Raw genomic sequence first — 27,452 nt, forward strand, 5'->3', positions numbered from 1 at the left:
TGCTCAGGTCCCTTCCGACCCTACAAACTGTGAAAATATGATACTTTTCGAAATACTAAGCAAACTTACTCAGGGTCTTCAAGTTTCTCTCCAAAGATCTGGAACTTCTTGTCAGTTCGAGTTGGTCTGCTGTATCTGTGTATGCTGAGGAAGCAAGTATTTTCTGATGCATTCAAAAATATACAGACTTTTGAAAAAGGTTAGTTTTTCCCACATTTAATTAGTTGTAATATTCAGTCAGGTGGACTTTATCACATTAAAAACACAGTGGCAATATTTTCAGATCCAAAATTAATACTATATGAAAATTATCATCTGGTAGGAGTAGCAATCAAGATTCTTTTTCTATATTGTTCCACAAAACTTTCCCTTTTTACCTGTTTTTAGGTGATCAAATTTGTACCTAATTATGCTAATGTCCATTTAATTTGACTGTAAGCACAGATGAGTATCCAAAAGAGAACATCTTGTTTAAACACCAACGTGAAAATTAAAAGACAGAAAGCTTAATTTACACCCCCCACATGCATTTTGGAGACTGTACTCTTTGTAATTGTTTATTATATCCACATCCCTATTATGTATAACAGCAACCTGTATTCCAACACACTTCAGAGAACATACAGCAGGAGAGGGAGGGGGAAATTTACAGACAGAGGTAAGGGAAGAAAACCGGTGAGATCTGAAATAAGAGGGAAAGGCAGAAATACATAGAAAAGATTTTCCAAATGATGGGTACAGCTGGGCTCACACCAATAGTAGGTGGAATATGTAAAGAGACAGAGAGCTACGCAGTGTTAGACAAGCAGAAAGAAGAAGATACAGAAGGAAAATGGGATTTCTCCTCCCATGGGCCTTACCTTGCTGAATCAGAGAGCCTTTTGTTCACAGAGACAGACTTCTTGGGTGCAACAGGAGCAGCAAGGAAAGATGGATAGGTCTGGACATTTTCATTTACCATGTTTAACCCTGACTCCTTCTGTGTTGTGGTGGATAGGTGAGTTGCTTTATAAGGAAAAAGGAAGAAATTCTATAAAATCAATATTAAGCCCTCCCTGTACAATTATATAGCATGTTCTTATTTCTGTGCTGAGTACTGAATGCCTCAAGTGAAGAGAGAACCTCAAAAGGTTTGAGAACTAGATTAAACACCCAGAAATTCAGGAGCTTGTCTCTTGGGATGTACGTAGGCTGCTCCAGCAAGGTCCATGGGAAGGACTCTGCTATCACTACTGTGGGTAAAAGAAGTGAGTTTCTCCCTCTCCAGGTTACTGTTTAACTGGTGGTTCAACCTTTGTAGACTCAAGCCTCTTTGCTTTTCATAAACAGCAGGTCAGGATTTCTCCAGAGGTCTCAAGACTGCACTCAAGAGCTAACAACAGCTATCACGTACTCATCCCCACTGTATTTGCCAGCACACCATATCCCCAAAGAAGGCTGGGCACACAGGTGCACAAGTGGTCAGTTAACATGTATACAGGAGGCAGGAGAGAAAAGTGGCTTGCAGCTTTATGGAGGTCTCTTTATGTCTGCTCACAGCCGCATGTTAAGAGTTACCAAGTAGTCTCTTCTCTCTCTCCCTCTCTATCAGTACAAAAGAAAAGAACGTCAGTCATACAAGAGCTGCTTGCATACCAATTGATTTTGACTGCGTGAGTTCATCTCTCTCATGCCGCAGCTCTATGGATTTTTTGGGTTGCTGAATTCTGAAACAAAAAGAAAGAGCTATATGGCTGCTAAAATCCCAGTTCTCTATCTCTGCCAAGGTCTGACTGAAGATTTATCTGCGAGATAGGGTCATGTGTAAGCATAAAACTTGTATAGAGACTATTTAACCCATCGGGTCAAATTGGAAATTAGGAGTTTCTACAAGAACAACTGCACACTCAAACATGCTATTGAAAATGATTTGGGCTTCTGCTTATATGACGGCCATAATCTTCTTGCTCCTTACTGTATCCATTTTCTTATACCTTTACGTAGCATTTAATCACCCTTTCATCCAAATAGAAGTAAAAAATTAGTAGCTGATTAACATCTGTTTTTACAATATTGTAGCTGCATTAGTGCAATTTTATTACTAACAGCAAGACAGTGAGATATTTTAGGTTGTGAAAGAGTTCACTCTTAATGAAGCAAAAGTCCCACTGGTCAGGATTTTTAAAACTAGGCTGGACAAAACACTAGATAAAGTACTGCTCATGTATGTTTCAATCCTGCACTGGCACAAAGATTAACTGGATGATTTAAATTCAGTGGGACCTTTTTATTCTACAAGAGTAAAAATAACAAATATATGGAATATCTTTGCACAATTGTCCTGGGAACCTCATGAAAATAAGATGTAATTGCAATGAGCAAAATATTAAATAAATAAGTTGAGGGAATAACAACTTTAGACATGGAAATGAATGGAATAACATTCACTCACTGGAGTAAATTTTTGATGACGCTTACTGCTACATCATCAACTGCTGGCTTTCCCATTCGGCTTGGATTCAACAGTGGAGTATTCTCTATCCCCATAACCATCACCTTGTTCTCCTCTCTGAGACTCTCTGTTCGAACTGCTGCAGTGAGAGAGCCTTGTATGACAATCTCTGGCAAAATTAAACTGGGAACCTGGAGGTGGAAGAGAAGAAAATCCTACTGAATGTAATTAACAGATGGGTATGCAGTTATTTCATACAGGCATTCATTTCTCAAGTATATTTCTAGCCACTGTGCACACTGTCCCATGCATGGGTTGGAAGAAAGGCCATCTTAAATATGTAACATTTAAAATAAGTTACTCTCATTCTGCAGCTATGAGAGCTAACAAGTATTACTGGAATCAAAACAAGCAATATCCAAATAGACAGTCTTAAACCAACGATTAACTTTGTATTAGTGATCCCAAACCAAGGTCCACAGCCCAGAGGTAGTTCATAAGACCATGGTAAGTAGTCCAGAGTTTGTCTGCAGACCACACTGGGCCCCACCTGCCTGTACAGTATTTTCAGGTTTGATGATAAGGGTGCGTGTAGGTGCATGAGAAATGTTGAGGGTTGCAAGTGGTCAGTTGGGCCAAAATGTTTGGGTATCACTCCTCTTGATTATAAAATAAAACCACTCTGTGGGGAAGACAATCCAATTAATAAGTAAAATGAATCCTCTGATGCTAAGACCACTATCCAATGAAACTCTTCTTTTTAAAACACCTCCCACCCTTCAGTATCATTCATTAAGGACCAGCTCCTGCAAAGAAGTGAGCACCTCTAGGATGGTATGCAGCAGCCTCAACTTCTGCTAGCCTCACTGGTAGCTGAGAATGCTCAATGCTTTGCAGGATTAGGCTCTCTATACCCACCTCTTGGGCAGCTTGTGAGAATTTGGAAGCATATTGATTCTTTACTTGAAAATTCAAAATAATGGGCTAAGAAAAGCCTTTTTAAATATAGGAATAATCAAAATACTGTGCACTTGTGTCATAACATTCACCTAAAGGTTAAATAAAACACAGAGAGGTTAGCTAATATTACACTAAAATATAGTAGGAGATGACTGTATTTACCACTAGACAGTCAAGGTATTTGCTCCTTTTTTTCACCTCTTTCATCACCACTTTGGCGAAGTCAAACAGCTCTTCTGCAGTAACAGCCTAATTACCAAGAAAGGATAACGTAGAAGGTATTTTGTTACATAAAATAGTGAGTTTGGTAAATGCTAATTATCTATTACATTCATTTAGCATTTCTAATCTGCTCTCTCACCCTCACACAGAAATCCAGAGACAAAGTCATTGTCTGTAGAAACAGAATTTTTCTTTTTTTTAAAAATGACTGACAGGGTACTGCTCTCCCCTCATTTCAGCCAATGACTATTAAATGCAAAGGGTAATAGCTTGGCTTCAAGGACTGCCACAGAGTAGTCTGGATAAAGCCTCTACAGTCTACATACTTGCAGACTCATCTTAATTTTTGCTGGTGATCAATATTTGGATTCCCCAAATAAACTTCTTGCACATTAACTGGCTGTACCATGAACTCTGGGAATGGTTATCGATTATGATGTTGCAAGAATATTCTTTTTTTAGACAGGAGTCAGACTTGAGACTCCCTGAGAATGTAAAGGGAGTGGACTGCCATTACCTACCTAACTTCCAGCCTAGTGACCAAAATTCATGATTCTCAAAAAGCCTTACTTACAATCCCTGGCATTGTTTTAATTTAAAAGACAATCCATGTTAATGTGTGCACACTTCTGTCCTTTCCTGGTTTGGTGACATCCCAAAAACCTACAGTCCAGCATACCGCATGTCCATTGGACCACAATGAACAGTGGTGGATGGGTCCAGACCTCTACAAATGTGTACAGTGAGTCAAATTCACGAGGTCTCTTTGGAACTTACTTCTTTATCTGCAGTAGGATGAGCACAAGCATCTATTTTCATGAGGAACTTCTCCAAATAGGAGTTTAATGTCTGTGCCTGCAAATTGGAGTTCGCTACCTACAGCAGAAGATGTTAATGAAGTTTAAATTCATGTGACACTGGTAAAAATGGAAATGTGCACACAAGTATCAGAGTATTTCTTCAGTCATGAGGAGACACAGGTTTCAGATCCTCATGGAGGGAATAATGCATATTTTCAAAGAGTAAAACCACTAAATCATAGGTTCCAAAAATGGGGAATGAATTAATTGATTTACAGCAGCAACAGTACTTTTCATAGCCTATACTGAGCAGATGTCTGGTTTATTCACATATATGTGGTTAGAGTTGCATCATACAATTAAGGTTTTGATATTTTAAAGACTGGCAAGGATATATAGTTCTTAAATAAAGAGAAAAAAGCCACTGCACTCTCTGTTCCATCAGTGTGTAAACCTCTTCAAACCCAGCCAGAAGTCAGTGATGGAATAAGTGCTTTATATAATGATTGAGATGTAACAAAATAAAAGTTTTGATAGTTTTCTTCTTACCTCTGATTTGATTTTCACCTGTAGATTTGTCAGGAATCGCTGGATTTTATCCATGAAGAGTCGATCCACAGCAAGATAATGGAACTTTGATTCAAACTTGCCGATAACTTCATTAGCCTGGGATGCAAATGACAAAAATCACGAAACGCAAAAAGTACAAATTAAACCTATTCTAACCTTTAATAGCAATAGCTACTGTGAAATATATGAATGTGCTGAATCTGCATGTGTGAATCTTAAATTACCTTATGCTGAATCTGCTCATGCCAATGCATGTATAGTTTTACTTTACACTTACAGTATATTTTGTGCCTGCCAGTTTGGCAGCACTCTTTCCCACACTTGTGGCTGGAGTAATTTATTCATGAATGTCTTTGTCTAAGATAACACTCAGCACTTCTATAATGCTTCCCATCGCTAAAGGGTCATGAACACATTAATAAAGACAGGCTCTCAACCCAAATCTAGAAACAGGGAAATGAGAAAGGTTATTTTAGCTGCAGCAGTTAATCTGAATACTAGACCTACATACCTGTTCTAGGTAGTTTGACTCCATCTTCTCCATATCCCCCATAATTATTCCTTCAACAAAGTCAATGCGTGCAGTTTCTTGCTCTAGATGCTTGCAAAAAAGCTCTACCTCTTCTGAAGAAAAGTTACCTCCCTCTGAAAATAATCTAAACATAGCAGGCAGGAAACAAACACGCAAATTGACTTGGGTTCTTCCACTGCCCCAAAATTTTTTTAACTGAATAGTTATAATTTTATAATCTTAACTGTTATGTATCTATTCCAGGGATTAAAATATTATTATAACAACAGCATGTCTACATTTTTAAAGGACATACTTTAATTTTATTGTACCGACTTGGCAATAAATTATCAAATTTAATTCTTGTAAGGAGATAGGGAGAGAGAAATTGAGGTATATGCAGCTGATTTACAGGGATAAAGTTATTTAGAGAAAGACGACCAACACACCCCAGATCACCCGATACCTGCAAGACTTAAGGAAGTCCATATTTGAATCTCGTAATTTTCTCAAAGCTTCCTCCAAGTAGTTCCGGAAACTCCGGAGGGAAATCTGGATAACTTCCACATGATTACGCATCTCTGAATGCAGAATGTTGCTTAGAGAAATCAACCTAATAGAAAAGACAGCTTTTTTTCAGAGAAATCTATGGAACAGATGTTCTGGTTCAAAGGCTGCTGGTTTATAAAGCAAAATGAAAAATGAGAATGTAATGACTATGCATCTTAGATTCCTCTCCATTATACATTCTTTGATGCATAAAGCAGCCAAATCATTGGCTAACTGTACATACAGTACATGTTATTCACAACCAGTTGATACTACTAAAGGAACGGGTATTGTTGTATCCTATCTAGCTACTTACCAGGATAGTGAAACCATTTTAATTTAATTTTAAATTATAATAAATTCACCTTGACTTTAATTTTTTAACAAGGAGATTTAACAAAACCACAATGAGGTCCTTTACTTTTGCCTAACAGTTTATCAGGTAACATATATTAACGAGTATGGTATAAAAGCTGTTACCTTTTGGATATTAACTTCCATTTTGCCTACTAGTGCCTAAACTAACTTACTCAACTGTACTTGGGGTTTGTAAGTATTACAATGCACTATGAGAGGGAATGGAAACTAACTCCAATAACTAAGGATTTTCTTTTCTACAATGACTTTCACTCAAAGGTATGCAGAGTAATATGGGAGAGACCTTCCAAATATTCTGTGATGAGAAAAGTGCTGAAAGTGGAGCAGGGATAAAAACAATACCTCAGTTACGTGAAATGCCAGGCGATTACGTAGTACAATAAATCCTTCAGACTAACGCAGTGTCAGGAATCTGTGCTGCTGTTCAGGAAGCCTGGGATCAGGCAGATCCAGAATGTAAGCCAAGTGTAGAGAAAAACTCCACGATAGCAATCTCAGGAATAGCAAACTCATGACACACTTACTTTTCAGCATTACAGGCAGTGAGGAAGATGGACTCCATGTCCTGTATCTGTGCACGGAACTCCTTGCTGATGTCATTTTGACGCTCTCGGATTTTCAGAAACTCACTTTTCTCTTTGTTCAGAGCTTCCAACAATGCTGTGCAGTGACTTTCCAGACGATCTTGGTGATGTGCCAGCTCCGCTGAAAGGAAAGGAAATGCTTTAATATGCCCATTATGTCCTGGTTATTAAGGCTTACCTCAACTACTAGCCACTATGCTCAAGAGAATATGGCTGGCGGTGTGAAACCTTGCAAGTTTGTAGGAGAACGCAAGAGTGAAAAATGTCAGATGAGCACTTAATGGGCATGACATTAAGACAGATAAATCACAAAGAGGTCTCTGTGTCCTTGACCTTCCTCCCATTTCTGAACATCTCTGACACCTCTGAAACTGTAAAACTCCTTTTCACTTCCAAGTTCTTTCCCTTCTCTCCCTTCTCAATCCTGTTGATATATCTGTTCCCCTTCCCATTGCCCAGTCTCACCACCTCAGTAGAGCTCCTCAGGACATTTCCTTCTAAATGATTTTTGGAGGTCAAATGCACTTTCATCAATATAGATGAAAAACACTGATACCCCATCTGGCTCCCTGGTGTTATGCCTAAAAAACCAGTCAGGCAGCGTGCAAGCAGGGAAGCTGCCAGAGAGGCAGACAGTGACATAAGCTGATGGTGGCTGAGCTATTGGGAAAGTCCTTGTTTTGGCAAGCCAAAAATTCTGTTTCACTTTTCCCAAAGGAGAATTTTTCAGAACTTCTGTCCTACGAAAATTCCAAGGCTTTAACTCTTTGTTCTGAAGCAGGATTAAAGCATTTCTAAAAAACTGAAACTTTCTATGGGGCAGAAATTCCATTTTCCAGTCAGCTCCAACCTCAGTGGTGTTTTAAGCCCCTCACTCCTCCTCTTCATGTACCCAAACCAACCCTTAGCACTTCACCTTTAGCACTTGTCCCTTCTTTCTCATGAGGGTTTCTAAAATCTTTTTCTGTAATGTCAAACCCTGGCTAATTGATTTTCAAGGCTGTCAGGCACCACAACTCCCATTCACTTTATTTCATAGACATTTGGGCTGGAAGGGACCCCGGAGGATCATTGAATCCAGCCCCCAGCCCGAGGGGCAGGAAGTCAGCAGCGATCATAGGATCCCAGCAAGTTAAGCATCCAAATGTGTTTTGAAGGTGTTCAAATTGGGCGCTTGAACTGCCTCAGGTGGCAGTCTGTTCCAAACCTTGGGGGCTCAGACAGTGAAGAAGTTCTTCCTTACGTCCAGCCTGAACTGGTCACAGTGGAGTTTGTGACCGCTTGATCTTGTTCATCCCTTGGGGGCTCTGGTGAACAGTTGTTCCCCCAGATCCTGATGAGCACCCCTGATAAGCTTATAGGTGGCCACCAGATCACCACTGAGTCTGTGCTTTTCCAGGCTGAATAGCCCCATGGCTCTCAGCCTCTCATCATAAGGTCTGTTTTCCTGACCTCTGATCGTGCACATGGCTCTCCTCTGCACCCTCTCAAGCCTCTCCACATCCTTTTTGAATTGCAGAGCCCAAAACTGGATGCAGTACTCCAGCTGCAGCCTCACCAAGGCTGAGTGCAGCAGGAGAGTTATGTCCCGGGATCTGCTTGAGAAGCATCTATGGATGCAAGCCAGCGTTTTGCTCGCTTTACTAGCTGCAGTATCACACTTTAAGAGAAGCTGTGGATGCTTTGCATCTTTAACAATCAATCCCAGGACCACTGATGAATCTCTTTTCAGTGAATTCTAGAAAGAAACAGATGTGAGGGATAAAAAAGTGTTTTTTAAAAAATAGCATGCAAGCAACTAACATTTAGTTGGGGGGAACTTGTGGCTGCCTACAACCTAATCAGGGGCCAGCAGCAGGGACTTGGGGAAAGTCTGTTCACCAGGGCCCCCCTTGCAGTCACTAGGAACTATGGCCACAAGCTGAGGGAGGATAGGTTTAGGTTAGATATTAGGAAGAACTACTTCACAGTAAGGGTGGCCAGAGCCTGGAATGGGCTTCCCAGAGAGGTGGTGCTCTCTCCTTCCCTGGAAATCTTCTAGAGGAGACTGGATAGGCACCTGGCTGGGGTCTTATGACCCCTCCCACCCCCAGTGTCATTCCTGCCCATGGCAGGGGTTAGGACTTGATGATCTGTCTAGGTCCCTTCCAACTCATTGATTCTATGATTTACAGAGGAGCTAGTGAAGGCCATTCCAAATCAAGTCAGTTACATCATGTTATTCTCTGATACTGAATCAATTAACATTTTTATTGTCCCAGACTTTGATTCATACTTGGAGAGCTCATAAAATGAGGTGTGATAACCATAAAATGAGGTGTGATAACTAAAGTGAAGAAGCATGTACCAGCCCTGACATCATGGATTTCCTTTTCTATGCGTTCATGCCTTGGTTCATGCAGATGAAGACGAAGCTGGAATTCTGAATTCAGTTCCTCTTTCTTAGCAGTTACAATGATGCAGGCATTGGACAAGGACTGGGCAAACCACATCTCCAGGTGCTCAAAAAATCCTAGACGAATCCTAGAATTTAAATATAAGCATATAGCAGTGCAAGGGAATCTTGGTGTTTTGTGGGCATATGTGAGGCAGACTGATGCTTTTATTCGTTAGACAAATAAACTCTTCAGAGTTACAGTGTTGGCACAATGCTGGTACCTTGGCAGATGTGGATGGAAGGCAATAAAAACTGTTCCTTATTTTTGTGAAAGAGTCATAAAACATAGCATTAAAATATTCAGATAGCTTTTGGATGCTCATTCAAACTTTCCCTTCATCTTTTTTGAGATTTCCCCATAACTTAATAAAGAAAAATAAAGAGAAACTATTTCCTACTAACCGTTTCTTGAGCTCTTCCAGCAAGCTGCCTGGTATAAGCACATGCTTCAGGTACATAGGAAGTGGATCTTTTTTTTCAAGTTTAGTACAACAAATCTCTTTGGTCTTGGTTTGGTCAGACTCCTTGCAGCTAATGACAGAGTAAGGGTTTCCACTAGTGGTGAAGAAGACCTCAGCTATAATTTCAGAGCTTTCTGTCTCGTCACAGTCAGACAATGTGATCTAGGAAAGTAATAGGAAGCCATTATCTATAACTTTTATAACCAGTAAGTTTTCATGAGTGTAAGTCTACTAACTTGGAAAATATTATCCCGTGGATTTCAGGAACAATATTCTGGTTCCTAGCATGGAAAGCATACATACAACAGAAAAATATCTTCAGTGTCTCAATACTCTGATCCTTTGCTGTACTCTAGAAGTATTTTCATGAGGGGAAGAGTTGCTAACAATGACATGGCCATTTGCTATCCTTAGACTAATAGAGAACACCCTAATACTGAACTGTGGAAGTTTGAAGCTATCTCCAGGAATGTTACTATTCAAACTTTATAGAATGACTAGGAAAAAGGTATGCATGGCGTGTTCTGTTTTGTTTTGAAGAACTGAAGAATTTCTTAGAGGTTTTCTTCAGCTATCCATAAGTCTTTAAAGGAATATTACAACTATTTTTCTCTCTAGCAGAAGAAACAATAAAATGTTCAAGAAAATAATTATTTTCAGCTGAGACACCTTTTCCAAGGCATCCACTGGTTCCTGGTTGGTTGTGGTAGTAAGGCAATTAGTGACAATCGATCAGGAAGATTGCAGTTCAAGATACAGTTGCAGTGAGGTGGAGGACCCACAGAGGATAAGGCTAGATACAAGATGAGAGACTGTACTTAACCTAACTTTGTTTTAATATCCTCCCACCAACTGGCACCTATCCACAGGTATACATACCACTGTCATAAAATGCTCTTTAAGTGCAATCTGAAAATGAAACGCTGATGTACATAGCTTTACATCACAATGAAGACAGATCAACAATACCAAATGCAGGAATAAAACGGGGCCAGATCAGAAATCTTTGTTTAGATTATTTGTTTCTACAAGGGCAAGAAAAGTGCAGAGAGAATGATCATATACTGATATATGAGCTTCACCATCTTACAGAGTCTAAAGCTGCGCCTTAAACTTTAATGGTACGTGATGCAGACCATCTCTAAGATCACTCAGTAAAGAATCAAATGTAGTTTGTATGTATAAACATCACCAAGTGTGCACTTGTGCTGAGGCTGATCAAATTTTTATGAAAAAAATATAGGCCTACCTCCGGAAGAATGCCTTGCAAATCATCCTCTTTACACTCTTGATTCTCTTCATCCTCAAATATTTCTGCTTCTTCCCTTTGTTGTGCAAAATTATCACTTTCTTCTAACTGATCAGTTCCTTCACTTCCTTGAGCAGAGGTCTCCCCAGCCCCTTGTTTTTCTGCTTCTTCAGCTTCTTGTGCTAAGCTCTCCTTATCCTCACCTGCATTTGTTTCCTCATTTTCTTGCTGGAGGCTCTCAGAACATTGCTCTGCTTCTTCGCTTTCTCTTGAAAAACTCTCAGCCTCTTGCTGCTCTTCTATATTTTCAGTTTCTGAATCCTCCACTAATTCTTCCCCACAAAAAGAGGGCAGAAGTTTCATCAGTCACAATCCAAACAAACACAGTTAAAACATAAGATAATACTAGTACTATTGAGACATTACCTTGCTCTTCAGAGGCAGAGCCTGTCTCCTCCGGCAAGCCCTAACAGGAAAAAATAATGACAACTTGCTTCTTTGGAACTATGTTAACACCATATCAATTGCACAAATTAAATCTATTCCACCAATGTTTAAACTGTTAAAAGGACAATTTTCTTGCCATTTTCCAGTTGGTCTAATAAAAGGTATCATTTTGGAACCAAGAGTTCTAGTTTTTTATATGTTATACTGTTTAAACTGGACTTTTTTCCCACTGAAAAGAATCATTTGTAAACGTATAGCTTTTGAAAGGTTAAGTGAAAATTTCCCAAAGATGAACATCTAACACACCAGCAGGATTTTAAACCACCCTGTTTGTTTTCTTTGTACCTGTTGAAAGACTTCCTTTACATTAAAGTATTGGCTGATGGATGTGCTATATGCGATCAGTTCCTTCAGTATGGCTTCTGGATAGGCCGCTACTCTCTCCACTATGTCTTGGTGGTAGGTTTCATACCTGCCAAATACCAGACTGTTATTTAAGAGACTTCATTACACAATTTAACACAACTAAAAGGTGAATATAACATATTTCCATCAGCTTCTAACCTCCTCAAAATTTTATGAGCTCTCTGGGGCAGGAACCAATTACTAGTCCACATTTGTACAGCACCTAGTAAATTAGGTCCTGGTCTCTGGGGCTCCTAGGCACTGCCACAATACAAACAAGGAGAAAAAATGAAACTAAAAACTATATAATAAATCTCCTCTAAAGGTTTGAAATATGTCTCACTACTAGCTTGTAACAGACCACTGTATCGCGACCTAAGCCTTGTGGTGACAAACGAGAAATAAAAAAAATACTGCTCAAGATTAGGTATGTGTTTAGACAGATGACTTGTACCTCTGAAGCTTTCATCCTATCCTCACCCTCATGAAGATTGTCACTGTTCAGACTTTTATAAAAGTGATTTTGGTGAATATTAGAAGTGCTGAACTAACATGCCTGGATTATCCATGCAACAGGTACAAAATATAGCTGTTCCAGACAACTGCCTTAGTAACATACCTCATCTCTGATATGGAGAGATCACTTGCTGGGCATGAAAAGATACTACTTTGTCTAGGCTTCTCTGCTAAGATTTTTCACATGAAGAACTACTTGTGGCAACTCTGACTGTCACTTTTAATGATGCAAACATCTGTTTACCAGAAACTGAACTGAAAATTATACCTGGTCCATCTGTCACTTAGAAATAACTGGTTGCTGAAAACTCGTGTCCTTTAATGAGTGGTCTCAACATGAAATTTTTAGCATAAATTAATCTCTTGACCAATGCAATCCCATTATCCAGAATCTTGAATTTCTGGTTCCACTGCATTTTCTTGTGATTAAATCATGAATTTATCATGACAGAATGTTATGAGGTTACTTAGCGCAATACAGAATACAAATGATGTCTATCCAAGAAATCCAATCTAAGGTATCTTTCTTAAATTGTACATTCATTTTTCTTGGTGTTTGCCCTTACTCTTTAAAAAAAGCTGAGTTTTTAAAGGGCATCAATAAGTTTTTTTGCCTTTTTCAACCAGGTACAAAAAGGTCAAAGAGGATCTTAGTTTACCTTATGCTTCATACAGGTGAAGTAACAAATAATGCTCTTCTACAACCGCATTTAAAACACAAGCATAAACATGACAAGAAGGGTATTACTAAGCTTTGGCCATCCTTCACTCAGCACACTGTTCACTACACTTTCACTCCTGAATGCATACCCAGCTCTAATGTCATCCAGAGAAGAAAAGGCCCTTTCCAAATGACTTGTCAGTTTTCCTTCATTGCTCTGTGTCCTCAATTTATCCAAAATTATATCCAGATTAAGTTCCTGTATCTAGGCACATATGAAAAAAAAACAATCATCATAAAGGGGTAAAATGCCCAAACATTTCTTATTTATTTAGATTTTTAGTGAATAAATGTCCAAATCTTTAAATGAGAATTGTTTAGTTTAAAAAGCCTCCATATTTGATCTACCATGTCCCTAGTTCCTTATTTCTGCATGAAGACAATCACTGTCCCAAAATGTAAGGGTGCCTGTAGACGTGCAGAGACACTGCTCTGATGTGCTTTAGTGTGTTGAATGAGCTTTAGTTAAAGCGCCCTGCCATTTTGAAGCATTGAATGCTGAATACATGACTGCTGCAGGCACTTTAATTAGAGTGGCTCTTGGAGCTGCTCTAATTAAAGCACCCTCCCCTCTAAAGCATGTGTAAAGATGCCCTACCAATGACCCTTAAGAGGACTGTTTTTGGTAGCATTATGTGCATGGGCCCAGCTCTATGTGAACGGTAGAGAATAACAGAGAAGAAAATGTATCTAAATGAAGTTTTCAAGATCTTGAAACAGTAAAACAGTAAGCACATGTCATGTGGGTGTTGTAAGCCTTGTCTCCAAGGCTACTGCTCATAAGCAAACACAATGCTTGTCATTCACCAGAGCAAGAGAAGTAAAGTCTATCTGATAAAAATTGCTTGCTTGTATCAGGCATTTTGTATCAGCCAAAGAATCTGATGGCAAAGGAAGTGGATTCCCCAGCTACCTTTGGGGTCTAGCTGATACCTGCACTCTAAGTGGCCCACTATTCCAGGACTAAAAACAATTACTGGGTTTGCCCCGCAGCTAGCATCTACCTGAGCAAGGCAGTGATGAAGACATTACAAGTAAGTATGTTTCTCTCAAGCCCCACATGGTTTGCCTGCCTGGTGACTGGCATTAAGCAGCAGTAGCTCATCTAGTCTTTCAATGTTAAAGCAAACATGCTGGCAATGGGATCAGTGATGGAAACAAAAAAAGCCCAGTCCAGTCTTCCACGTAAGTAGTCAGCTACAAGAAGTACCTATTGCTTCCACTGCATATTTCCGCAGCATGAGCCATCCCAAAAGGGTCAAACTGGGGAGGTCCTGCCCGCTGTGTTTCCAAAAGGTGGCTGGTATCACCATGTGAAGATTAAGAACAAAGCCTTGAAAAATACCTTTTCTTGCAAGTCAAAGGATACAATAATCTAGTAACTTGGTAAACATGCAAGGTCTTGCAGTGACACAATATCCTCCTTTTGAATGTGTATGTGCAATAATATGCAAGTAACATATAGTTGTAAGTAATAGCTACTAGAGATGGAAAATACTGTTTAGACATATGAAATCATTCTCCCATCATAAATAAGATAAAGTTTCCTTTATAAATGATGTATCAGATGTGAAACAACTATTAAATTTAGTAGTATGCAACCACCTTCCAAGAGCAAAAATCATTATAAACACCTAATTTTCATTTGCCATGAAGTAGATTCTTTGAATACCCAAGACATCTTTGGACAGCAGCATTCCCCTTACACCACAGCAGTGCTGGGTCTGTACCTGATTTTGGTTTTCATGTTTTTGACGGCACTCCTTCAGTTTCATCTGAAGCTCATTTTCTTGCTGGGTCAGGTTGAGTTGATGCACATCCCAAAGGACAAGAGCTTCCTGGAAATATCTGTACAAGTCTTTGCAATTCTGTTCAGTCAGTTTAGCCAGTTCCTCAAAGTCTATCTGAAGCAATTACATTAAGAAAACCAGTTATTATTAAGTTATTATTAAACTGGGAGTAGAGACGGATGTATAGAAGGATAGATGACTTGTCATGACTACTTGGATGCATCCCACAAATATCTGGCACAGCTGAAGGTACATCAAAAATCAAAAAATACTATCTTCTTTCATGCTACTGGTATCCATTCTGTATTTATGGGTATTAGATTACTGCCGCTATTGCCCGACCCAACAATATAATTTCTAACAGTACCACTTTCAGTAACTTAGCATGTCAGTAGAGTATGTGGTAACAGGAGAACCACTCTGCTATTGAAAGTACTTTGAGACTCTGAGACTGCATTCAGCTAAAGAGCCTGGAAAGATGCATGAAATGTGCAGTTTGGTGTGTGCAAAAATGACTGCACATACTCTGAATTTGGACTCTTCTGGTTTCCTTTTTAGTAGCGTAATTTCAGTAAGCATTTTTCTTACACTGATGAAATCAAAACAAGGTGCCAATGAGCCTCGACTATTACATAAACGATAGTAAGTACCACTGTGACAGATTAGTCCGAGCCCATGGATGGAAAAGTAGCTTTCAAGCTTCTAATATTCATGTGTGAATATATCAACATCAAACTAACTTCACGTGTGAACTCTGAAATGTATGTGCATGCAAAGGTGTATACACTAACAAACATACAGAGCTAAAGTTCTGTTCATTTACCATAAAATGTATCTATGTTGGGTGGAAAATACAGTAAATTCAAATCTTTTCTACATGTACTATAATTAACATGGCCCAGGTAAAAACAACTGACAGTGTAAAAACCAGAACAAACCAATAAAACATTATTGGTTTTCCTTCTTTATCTTTCCACTTATATATCAATTTCCATCTTATGATCTCAAAGATCCTGCAGCAACTCAAGTGTCAGAGGCAGTAAAAATGCAAATCTTCCAGTACCCATTCTTTGCTTGATCTAAAAGACCATCTTTCCCTCACAATAACAGTAATCACAAAGCCATCTACAAACTTGAGCACAACAGGGCAACTGTTTTCACCTGTAGCCACTGCAAAAACAATTCTCAACAAAATAAACTATCTATCATTGGATCACCCAAATGAAATCTATGAAATCTATGAAATTCCCTATTTATGAGGCATGCAATAATGCTATCATGGCACTCTCTCTAATAAAATATCAATACAGTTGCAGCACAGATGTTGGATATGACTACTCCACAGACAATGAAAATGCTTTAATAACCATACATCCATTTGCTCCAGTTCTTCTTCAAACTGACTTTGTAGATTCCCAATCAGCTGGAAGAATTCAGGGTTCACAACTTTTTCAGCCTCTTCCTCTGTGCAAACCTTCAAATTCAACAGTTTATTCTAATGGAAAAGAAAACTGAGTTATTGACATTTACCTGATACGACAGTTAACATACTACTAAACCTGAGCGAAGGAATTTTAAGCTTGGTATAGTCTGTGGATGTATATACTGAGAAAACATGTATTCATATTTTGGTAAGAACACTATTTTTTGTGAGCTACTACTATATGAAACAAGCTGTAACAGTTTCAGAAAAGCAATGCCTGTGTAATATTTGGATCCTGTGACTGAGCTGTAAATATTACTACATAATTTGCAAAAATGTCTTTCTTGTACTTATTTACAAGACCAGGTCCTGCTCCATCTGTTAGGCACTCAAACAGTACTTCATTGTGATCCAGTCCCAACCTACTCAAATCCTTGCAAAACAATTAACATGTCTACTTTCATTATGCACATATATCATTGCCTTAAGATTAAGTCAGAGAAAGCAGTTAAAAGGAGAAAGACTCATCTCCCTGTTGCATAACTGCTCTTTGGGGGACTCAAGGAAGCTGGAGGGCTAGGCACCTGAAAGGCAGAAGCCTTTGCTATCCAAGCAGGAAGGTCCCAAGCTCAGCTGGCAAGTCAGTGGCAATGCTGGGGTCTTAACTCTAACTGCAACTCTGGACAAGGTTCCCTTCACTAAGTTAGAATTTGTTACTGCTGCTCCTGCGCATTCCAGATGCATATGCTAGGTGGTGGCAGTATAAAAAAATAACTTTATGAATAATTCTGGTTGCCAGGCCAGAATAATTTGGTTTGATTCTGGGTCTCCAAACTAGACATCCTCATGATAGCAGATTACATGCTACTATAAAATAATCTTCAAGGGCTGCTGAAGTCAGCAACTTTGAGAGTCGTGACATTAACCTTGCACTTCTGTACTTCCGTCAGACATTCTTGCCAGACTTTCTCGTAGTGGAGGCGAATTCTCATCATACACTGCACATTGTGGGTATCTTTTGAAACAGAAAAGAGAAAAAAAAGTTCTATGTGAAGAGTTCACTATTTCACATCACAGAATTCATGAACATGACTGAAACAGCTGTATCTAGCCCCTCTTTTCCCTGATGGCACCCTAGCTCCTGGCCCTCATGTATCAGGCTTTATTAGCCAGTATAGTATCCTTGGCTGGATTCTACTCGCATTTTTTTGCCACAATTCTTAGAAACAGTGGCTTATTACTTATTAGGTCCCTGCAATATGATTGCTGTTAAATAAGCTACAAATGAAAAAAGACAGCACCTGCCCCAGATAGTTTACAATTTAAAATACAGAACACATAGCAAGAGAGGCACATTGTAAGATTCAGAGAAAGGAATCCCTTCAGAAAAAGTTTCCTTGTTATTTTAAAGAAGAAAAAAGACTATAGAAGACCAAAAGGACAGCAAAGATATACAGCCAAAAGATACAGTTTGGTCATTGTCCAAGAAACAGAGATGATTGATTCTCAGTCATTTCAGTGATTTCCTTGCTTACCTATACGTTTGTTTAAAGCCGTAAGAGATTCATACCATTCATTTATCTCAGCTTTTTTGTGTGTTGAAGGCAAAAAATCACTACCAGAATAGAAAACAAGAGTCACATATCTTCAAACATAATCCAGTCTCTCAGTAGGTTAAAACTATTAGCTTGTACAAGAACACTATTGAGTTTCCACATTCTGTTGGCTGGAAGACAAACTTTCAGCTAAATCAAGGTAAAACCATCAAGGCAACTGCAATTCTGACAAAGCAGCTGCTGTCTGCAAATGAACTACAGTGTCATCTGGTTAGTTGTGGTAGCGCTGGAGTGATGTTGTAGTCGTGATGGTCCTGGAAATAAGAGGCAAGGACTTTTTGGGGAGGGCGATATCTTTTTTTTAAACAACCATCCTCTGCAGCTGATCCTGTGAAAGGTATCGCCCTCCAAAAAGCCTAGCCATCTGTTTAGCTCCCATTTAAAAATGTAAACCAAAAGGGATCACTATTTTAAATTTACACTGTTTAAGTTACACACATACATGCTTCTTTAGGATGAAGGGAATCTCAGGAAGACAAATTTAAGATTTCCTTCACCTACTCTACCAGTTAATTGTAGTTTATAACTTATTATACATACCAGTCTCACATTTCTCAAACCAACACCACCATTTTAAATCAAACCAATTTTGGGTCATGGAATCTTACTTAATCATCCATCCTTAGCTTTTACTATTTCTATTATACTTTCAGTGTCAATGACTTCTACCCTTGCAGCTACTCTAAGATAATAACAATGGTACATTTAACTCACAAAATCTGACCAATAAAAATCAAAAGCCCCCTCCTTCTCCTCAGCTCTGAAAGATTTATTTAAAAAAAGAAGTTGAAGCTTGATTCACTACTGTGTTACTCCATTTCACAAAGGTGAATCAGGCTCTTTATTCACTATAGTAAGAAATGCTATTATTACTGTCACTCTCTCCATACCTAAGATGCTGCAGAAGTTTCATTCTCTGGCTATCAAGTGAAATCTGGTCCTTTTTCATGTTCTCCAAGTCTCTTTTTACTTCCAGGGGGTTCTGTATCTCCTCACTTGCCATAAATTTTCTGCAGAAAACAAATGTGCACTGAAGTAACATGTTTGGGGCAAGTTATATCTTGAAACCTAAAAATTACTTGGACCTATATAATTCTCAGTCATTAAAAAGGATGCCCTAATAGTATAATGGCCAAAAAGACTTTCAGATTCACAACGGGAGCAGAATCAAAGATCATCTGTAATAGAAGCACAGACAACTTTTGTTAATTTAGTTTTATTCAGACTCCAAAACATAATTTGTTGCAGAATTTCACACCTGAAACTATGTACCACATAGTCCTTCTGCATGATCTTCCAGTCCTTCACCCTGTCTTGCCATTTGAACCTTAGAGATAGCTCCTTCTTCAGGTCTGCCTCCATCAGATTAACAAACAGCTTGGCAATTGCCCTCCGATTGGCCAGTAGGGCTTGGTTAATCATCTGTGTATTACAAGATACAAAGAAGGATAAAGGACAGTGCAAGACACAAAAAACACTGAAGCTATAGATTTTTTTATAGGCGTTGCAATGCACTGAACTAGAAGACAGAGCTGGATGAAGAGTAAGTAAATGGGGAGCATTTTGTACAAAGAAGATGGATGGTTGACTTGTTTGACTTCTTTGGAACAAGAGAGCTGAACAAAAAACAAAAAAACCCAGACATTCAAACACTGCACAACAGCCATACACACACTTTGCAAGGGTTTGGGTCTCCCTTTGAAGCAACAGTTATTATCCACTGATTGACTTATGATGGTCAAGAAATGTCTCACAGTTGTGGAGCTTCAATGGTAAGGGATTTCTTGAAAACGTCCAGTTTAGGAACAGCCCCACTGGCAAGATACTCACCAGAATTGTCGTGTCAGCTGATTTGGCGAGAAACATGCCATAAATTTAACAAAATGCTGAAATAAAAGCTCCTATGCAATGCATATAGTCAATTACACAATGACCAAATGCTTTGATTTTGATTAAATCACTCACTTAGCTTGAGGGAACTGTCAATTTTAAGTGAGAACAGTTTCTTTTTCTAATGGCTAACTATGAAGTATGGAGAAAGAATCTATATGTTTAGTAACAGAATGATCTGTTTAGCACTGAAAATATTAACATATGTTGGGGAGGTGAGACTGCACCTATATTGATGGTGAAACAACAAATAATGATTTAATTCTTGCACCTTTTCAGTGCTAAGAAGTTGTGATATGACTGTAAGGAGAGAGTAGAATATTTTTAGTTTGAAAAAGGATGAAAAAGGTTCAGTCAAGCCTTCTGGTATACAGAGACTATTTCTGTTTGCTACTTTCTGAGGCACCTCTTATACAAAGGAATGACTTACCATGGCTTCATTATGTACAAATCTGTGAATATCAGGGGGTAAAAGATAGGCTATATCCTCCAGAATCTTGGTGCATTTCTTCAGAACATCTTTTATCTAGGAAACCAAAGGGGAGAGAAAAATGAAAGCCCAAAGTGTCAATGATTCTTAAGTAGGAAGTGATCTAAAATAAGACATAACTTACTTTTTCTATGAAAAATACTTGCTTGAATGTAATATGGCAGCACAGATAAGTTCAGAACTAAATGTAAGATTTTAAAATACACCAATTAATTTTTTTCTTCTAAAACTTGGTAATGTTAATGTAAAATAGTGACTAAAATATTAAATATCACCATTAATTAATCAACAGCTCTCTAATGTGCCTCACACTAGGAAGATCATCACAAAAGCGCTGTACAGAAAAGTAAATAATTGAACCAACTTCACATTAGATATCTAAAGCGAAGCTTGTGTCTTGTTTTAGTAATCAGAAGTTAGGTCTTCTCTGGTTCTCTCTGCAATTAAACAGATAACAGATAAGTTGCCAGTTTTGGTGTCTGATATGCACATAAAACAAGGGTATGTCCACACTGTATTCAGAGGTGTGACTGCAGCACCTCTGCAGTCTGGCTAGTTTGGGTACCAATAGCGATGAAGATTCACAGGCGTGCACTTCAAGAAAGCATCCAGGGTGCTGTTTGGCTAGGTGCAGCTCCTGCTGATAGCCCAGACCACTCTGATTTCACTGCTACTGGTATCTGAGCTAACCAGATCTCACAGACTGACATGTGCAGCACTCTTGACTGTAGCATAAACATACCTAACAATGGAAGTTAGGGGCATGATCACAGTTTGATATTAAACAATCATGGAGAGGCCAAAGGAGAAGTGAGACATTTCCTATGCTCTTGCATGGCTTCCTCACATCTTGACTGCAAAGGTCTGAGAGGGAAGCAAGGACTGTATCGCTGGCATGCTCCTCTCACTGTCTGTTTCAAGTGGATGCCGAAGGAACGAGTAATGAAGCAGAAGGCAATAAGCACCAGATCATTAGCCTACAGAGTAAGTTGTTCACTGCTCTTTATCCAGGGCTGAAGCAAATCCTTAGTGCAGTGCTTAATTAATACTCAAACAAACAACAGCTCACCTTCTCAGCTCGAGCCACTTCATACTTGTTTAAGGTTTCATCCATCTCTCTAATCCACTGCCTTCTGTGCAATAAGACTTGGGTGATGTCATCCCATAACTGCCCAAAGCTCTGCAAGAAGGAAGGAAATGTCAGTCCCATTTGAAAATCTAAAATGAAAAACATAACTCTGGCAAGAGGTAGAATGATACAATATGCAGACAGACACACAGATACAGATAGCTGACAGAGTCAAAAAGAATTGAGCTGGGAACAGAGATTGCATCAAATGCATTGCCTTACTTCAATTGAGAAGGCTTCCAGATCACTGTCACATTCAATCTTCTTTAAAAGAAGTTCAATTTTTCTATTAGATTCTGCGAGTTTTGTTAAAAGTAATGTTTCGGTCTCCAAAATGAAGTGTTCCATTTCCTGAAACAGGCAAGTATACTGGATACTAAGTCAGATACTGGGTACTAAGTCCTGACTCCTGTACATCTTCCCCAGTGACCAAGAGTGGAAAGCACAGTCTTACCCTCCCAATGTAGGCTAACTCCCGTTGCATCATAACCACCGCTTCATTGTGACGGCCTTGCCTGCCCTTTGCAAGGCGCTCAATGATATTGCTGTTTGTTTTCTCGGGAACTGCCACGGAAAAAAAATAAGGATGATGTTGACTGTTAGTACTGCAGCACCATGTTTAGGGTAGCCCCTGCCTGGCAAATCCTACACCCCCACTGTTCCACCCCACTGTAAGGAAGTAAGCACTATGATATATAAGCAAGTATAAATTAGATTGTAATAATTTATGGTTCTGTTGTGTACTAGAAAACGCAAAATTTTACCTAAATACAAACTTGGCATAAAGATGTGGAACATCACTGACTTCAGACATCTGGGTTTGTACCTATGGTAAATTCATTCTAACCTAAGTGATCAAATAGCTACAAAATATAATAAGGTTTCTTTGCATATTCCCTCACCCACATTTGGAAAATCCCTACCAAATCGTAATAAATAAGTCAGGTATTTTTCGAGACAGATTTTATACTTCCCAACCCTTGTTTCAATGTGAGTTGCTAAATACGTGGTAGATCCTAAAAGTGCAGATTAGAGCATATGAAATTAAGTGAATACAATTTACTAATTAAATCAGCGAGGCCTCTGACTTCCTGGGCTGCAATCACATCTTCACTTTCCTGAACTTTTTGAACTACTGTAGCCTCTCTGAAATGGAAACAGAGAACAGGTATTTAGCAGAAGGAACATTGTTCACATTTTTTCAGTGCAATAGAGGCAGGAACCATGAAAATATAAATGCATTAGATCTGTTAATTCAGGTGTTACTTGGATTTTTGCTTTATTTTTATTTCTGCCTATTGTAGAAGCTTAATTTATGGTTACACTTTAGGCAGATTTCTTAGTCTCTCTCCATGTGAATAATGGTTTCCACTCCATTGGTTCTCTTCCACAAACAAATTGCTCACTTTAGAAATCAAAAGATTATTTTGTAAACTGCAAACTCCACCTAGGAGCTGTAAGCAAACTTTGATCTTGTACTGCCTATCACTGTCACTGTTAATAGGGATTCTGCCATTGAAAAGTAATAGCTATTTTGTTAAGGGTGACTGAAGCAGAAGGCTCCATCTCAATCCTCCATGGCTATATTTCCTCCATTGGGCTAAATGAACAAGAATCCTATTTATAGCAGTGAATTAAATACATTGACCTTAAAGACAAAAAGAAAATAATCTGCATAATAAGGAGCAGCCCTATTTACATACCCATTTTTCTAACATTAACTTCAGTTTAAAGACCAATAGAAACTAGTGTACATTTCTAGACTGTTTGAAACAAGAAGGCATGTAATACATTTTGGTTTTGCTTTCTAAAATGTATTGCTTGAACTTTATTCAATTAATACTTGTAAAGTTCATGCACAGCAGGTCAACATTTTTCTATTTAACCTGAGAAAACAGAGGCTTAATAAAATAATCTCTTCAGTGCCTCAGAGAATTAGTGCCTTGATCAAAATTACAATTTAAGTGTTCCTTGTTCTCAGTTTCATGTTTGCATCTTGCTGCACCTAGTCATAAAACAGATATATTATAATAGTGTTATACTTCTAGTCCATACTTGTAGAACACTGGGTTTTCAGTGAAGTCGTCATAGGGCATTCCTTCAACCCATTTCTGTTGGCGAGGAGATAACAGTCCTTTGCCAGCACATGTTTCCAGATCCTTGACCAGGGGGATTTTTCCACTGCTCACAGGACACTTATGCTGTGCAGCCCTGTTTCTCCCTTGTTCCAAAGAGCGTACTAAGCACACCTTCAAAGACAATAATCAAGCGATTACAATCCTCTTTAATCTGAACAAAAGCAAAAAAGATCAAAGAGCTTGCAGGCACAAACACTGACAAAATATGGCATAACGATGGCAGAACAGGAGATAAAATAATACATATTTGCATCTCCCATTGTTGATCCCCAAAAGTACTCTCAGAACCAAGAAAGGTTTGAAGAGACATTGCCACCAAAATTAAATACTCACAAACATAAATGTAGATGAATTTTAATAGCAAATTTAAGAATGAAATAGTGATAAGATATAAATGACGAAACAACACAGGTAAGGCATATCAAGATAATGATGTAAATTGTGTATTCATCTAAAGAAATATGAAATCTTATCAACATTCAAGAGAATTTAAGGTGATTTTTTCAAAGTCCGGAAGTCCTTAAAAGCCTCCAACAGGTGGCCAGCTTGTTAGGAAAAAGGGCAATTCACCTAGGTTTCAAATGAAGTTGTAAAAGAGCGCTTATCTTGGTCCATTTGCAGATGGGTGATTCAGCCCAGAACCAGAGTACTGTACCTCATCATTGAAGATCTGCCTGTAGACTTTTCCGCTAGGAACGACACCTACTTCTCCCACCAGCACCATATTGGAAAGCACAAATAAGTTCTCGGCTTCTTTGCAGAAATTTCCTTGCACCAGCTGGAACTGGGAAGAGAAACAAAAGAAAAGGAAATAGCAAAGGGCACTTCCAATTTTAACAGCATTTATCTATCTGGAAAGTTTGCACTTTTTATATAGTTACAGGTCTTAAGTTTGTTATAGCCAATGAAAGAAAAATGCATTGATTTGTTTTTCCATCTTGTATACTCACTGGACTGGGCAGAGGAGGGGACTTGCCTACACTTTAGCTATTTCACAGTGCTACAATGCGTTACCCTGGTCCCTAAACTAGACCTAGGTATGGATCTGGGCTTCTTTTCCCAGTCAGTTTTGTCTGAGAAGAGAACAGAGAAGCATATACATTTTAGAATAATTTTTAAAAAATTCAAGGCAAAACAATTAAAGAGAAGAAAGACAAAGGGAATATTCTGAAATCTGTCAAAGAACAAAATTAAAAGAAGAAACCAAGTGGGTGACATCTACTGAAACAGAAATATTATTCCTTCCTAAGGGCTTTTTTAGAATAAATATGTAGTCCTTCTCATGTAAGCAACTTCATACCAAAGCCTTCTACATTACTGTAGCTATGGGGAGTCCCACTGATATCAATGGACTTCCACTTAGGTAGCAGGGCTTGGCCTTAAGGCAGAAGGCAGCCCAATTTGTCAGACTGGAGCCTTAAAGTGAAGGTCAAGAAACAAGGAAGAGCACCAATACTAGGAAATAGAAAAAACCTTAGAGACAGTGCTGCTGATGGTCCTGAAGACCATCACTGCAGCTGGTAAGGGGGATTCTGCAGTGTTTTGGCTCCAGATTCTAGAACTGAATCTCAACCAGGGCATCATGGCTCTCTGAAGTGCCCTGAGATCCTTTCAAGGGTGCCCTGCAACAGTTAGCACTGTCAGGGTGCATCTACACATGACACTATGGCGACGTAGCGACCACGTGCGTCTACACATGACCGGCAGCTATTTTGCCATAGCAGCATTCTCCCCCGTTATAGTGTGCTGCTATGGTGAAATGGTGACTAAAAAGAACTGTGTGCCTGGCATACAGTGCAGTATGGGCTGCTACTGAGCCATGCTTTAGTACTTCCAGAAGGAGCTTCCAGAAGAAAGTACTAAAGCATGGCACAGTAGCAAAGTCGCTGTACAGGCACATGTGTACCTTAAGTGTGTAAATATGATTCACAAGATAAATACAGAAATTTCAAACAGGAGTCCACGGTGCTAAAACCAGTCTGCCCTGCTGTGGTCTTCCTGAGTTCTTTGCATCAGAAAAATTACTATTTTTCCATCTCTGAAAAACAAGTGAAAAGTTAATAGCTAGTATTTGGGGGAAGGAGGGGGGCTTGAGCCTAAAGAGGGATGCCTCAGGTCCCAAAAGGCTGAGAACCACTGTACTCGAAGGCAGGGGGAGGGGGAGTTTGCTAGTGTGTACCAACAATCCTGCATGTACTGTGGGTGCCCACATCTCAGTGCTAAATGAACAAATGCTCCAGCCAGGCACACTTTTGGGGCCTGCTGGAATGGGCAAAGCTGAGCTGCAATGGCTGTGATGAACACAAAATATAAAATTACGGTTGGAAGGGACTTTAAGAGGTCACATCTAGTCCAACCCCCTGTTCAAAGCAGGACCATGTCCAACTAGATCATCCCAGCCAGGGCTTTGTCTACCTGGTTCTTAAAAGTCTCCAGGCGCGGAGGTGCCAACACCTCTCTGGGGAAGCCTGTTCCGGTGCTTCAGCACGCTCCTAGTGAGAAAGTTTTCCATAATATTCAACCTCAACTTCCCTTGCTGCAACTGGAACCCATTGCTCCTTGTTCAGTCATCTGCCACCACTGAGGACAGTCCAGCTCCATCCCCTTCGAGACCCCCCTGCAGGGAGGTGAAGGCTACTATTCAATCCCCCTCGGTCTTCTCCTCTGCAGCATAAACAAGCCCAGCTTCCTCAGCCTCTCCTCACCACTCATGTCCTCCAAATGCTTTCGTTGCCCTCAGCTGGACTCTCTCCAATTTGTCCACATCGTTTCTGTACTAGACAAACATGTACACATGCATACACACACACACATGCTTCCTTTGTGCAAAAATGAAGTTTATTTCCTACGTATGAGGAGTTTTTACCATCTTGAACTTTCACTGAGCCTAATGACAGTGCATGAGCCTGAAAGCTTGCAGAAAAAGATTTTTTTTTGCGATTTCTCAGTTGGTCTAATAACAGGGATCATTTCGGGACCAAGAGCTCTAGTCTTGTGCACTTCTTTCCGTCTCAGACCAACACGGCTATCACATACACCCCCTGCCCCACACACATGTACATGCTCCTGTGCACATGCATATACACACACACGTACACCCCATACACAGACATGTGCACCTACACACACATATACACACTCCTGTGAACACACATATACACACCCTCATAAACACGTGCACATGCATATACATATATACACACCTGTGCACACCCACACGCATCCATACACACATGTGCGCACATACACACACATATACACACTCCTGTGCACGCACACTCCCATACACACGTGTGCACATGCACACACATATACATACCCCTGTAGACACACATATACCCACTCCTGTGGGGACACATACAAACACCCTACCCCATACACACACGTGCACATACACACACACGCCTGTCCACACACATGCGCACATCTATACACACTCCTGTAGACACACATATACACACACTCCCATACACACACGTGTGCACATGCACACACATATACCCCCCACACCCACCCAGGGCGGATCCCGGGGCCGTCCCCCACGCTGGCAGCAGCACAACTAAGCCCAGCACCCCCCCGGCTCCTCGTCGCCCCCCGGTACCTGCGCGACCTCGGCGCAGCCTCTGGCCTAGGCCCGGAGTCTCCCAGTCGCCATAGTAACGGGGGATCCTCTCGCGAGACCTGCAGAGGCCGGCGGGGGGGGGGGCTGCCGGGGGTTGGCTGTTGCCATGGAGA

The 27,452-nt window shown here is 39.7% G+C and overlaps 1 protein-coding gene across 1 annotated transcript in view; it reads right to left on the minus strand.

Annotated features, from left to right (window-relative positions):
* The window catches only part of CCDC180 (coiled-coil domain containing 180), a 41,971-nt gene extending 14,566 nt beyond the window's left edge, over nt 1-27,405 (minus strand). The window contains exons 1-30 of the mRNA XM_019510736.1: nt 27,319-27,405; nt 24,373-24,501; nt 23,635-23,828; nt 22,643-22,725; nt 22,034-22,143; nt 21,802-21,930; nt 21,520-21,630; nt 20,391-20,486; nt 19,329-19,492; nt 18,961-19,080; nt 17,990-18,069; nt 17,381-17,469; nt 16,404-16,526; nt 14,972-15,145; nt 13,331-13,446; nt 11,945-12,071; nt 11,579-11,618; nt 11,153-11,484; nt 9,845-10,065; nt 9,353-9,528; nt 6,946-7,126; nt 5,961-6,107; nt 5,495-5,639; nt 4,963-5,079; nt 4,391-4,489; nt 3,554-3,640; nt 2,432-2,622; nt 1,636-1,706; nt 866-1,005; nt 70-146 (exon numbers count right to left, since the gene is read on the minus strand). Coding sequence (XP_019366281.1) covers nt 70-146; nt 866-1,005; nt 1,636-1,706; nt 2,432-2,622; nt 3,554-3,640; nt 4,391-4,489; nt 4,963-5,079; nt 5,495-5,639; nt 5,961-6,107; nt 6,946-7,126; nt 9,353-9,528; nt 9,845-10,065; nt 11,153-11,484; nt 11,579-11,618; nt 11,945-12,071; nt 13,331-13,446; nt 14,972-15,145; nt 16,404-16,526; nt 17,381-17,469; nt 17,990-18,069; nt 18,961-19,080; nt 19,329-19,492; nt 20,391-20,486; nt 21,520-21,630; nt 21,802-21,930; nt 22,034-22,143; nt 22,643-22,725; nt 23,635-23,828; nt 24,373-24,441 — 3,809 coding nt within the window. The 5' untranslated portion in view covers nt 24,442-24,501; nt 27,319-27,405. The remainder of the gene's footprint in view (nt 1-69; nt 147-865; nt 1,006-1,635; nt 1,707-2,431; nt 2,623-3,553; nt 3,641-4,390; nt 4,490-4,962; nt 5,080-5,494; nt 5,640-5,960; nt 6,108-6,945; nt 7,127-9,352; nt 9,529-9,844; nt 10,066-11,152; nt 11,485-11,578; nt 11,619-11,944; nt 12,072-13,330; nt 13,447-14,971; nt 15,146-16,403; nt 16,527-17,380; nt 17,470-17,989; nt 18,070-18,960; nt 19,081-19,328; nt 19,493-20,390; nt 20,487-21,519; nt 21,631-21,801; nt 21,931-22,033; nt 22,144-22,642; nt 22,726-23,634; nt 23,829-24,372; nt 24,502-27,318) is intronic.
* Between the last annotated feature and the right edge of the window lie 47 nt (nt 27,406-27,452).

The sequence above is a fragment of the Gavialis gangeticus genome, unplaced genomic scaffold (assembly GCF_001723915.1).
Source record: "Gavialis gangeticus isolate Ggan-Ray unplaced genomic scaffold, GavGan_comp1, whole genome shotgun sequence".
In the NCBI taxonomy this organism is placed as follows: Eukaryota; Metazoa; Chordata; order Crocodylia; family Gavialidae; genus Gavialis; species Gavialis gangeticus.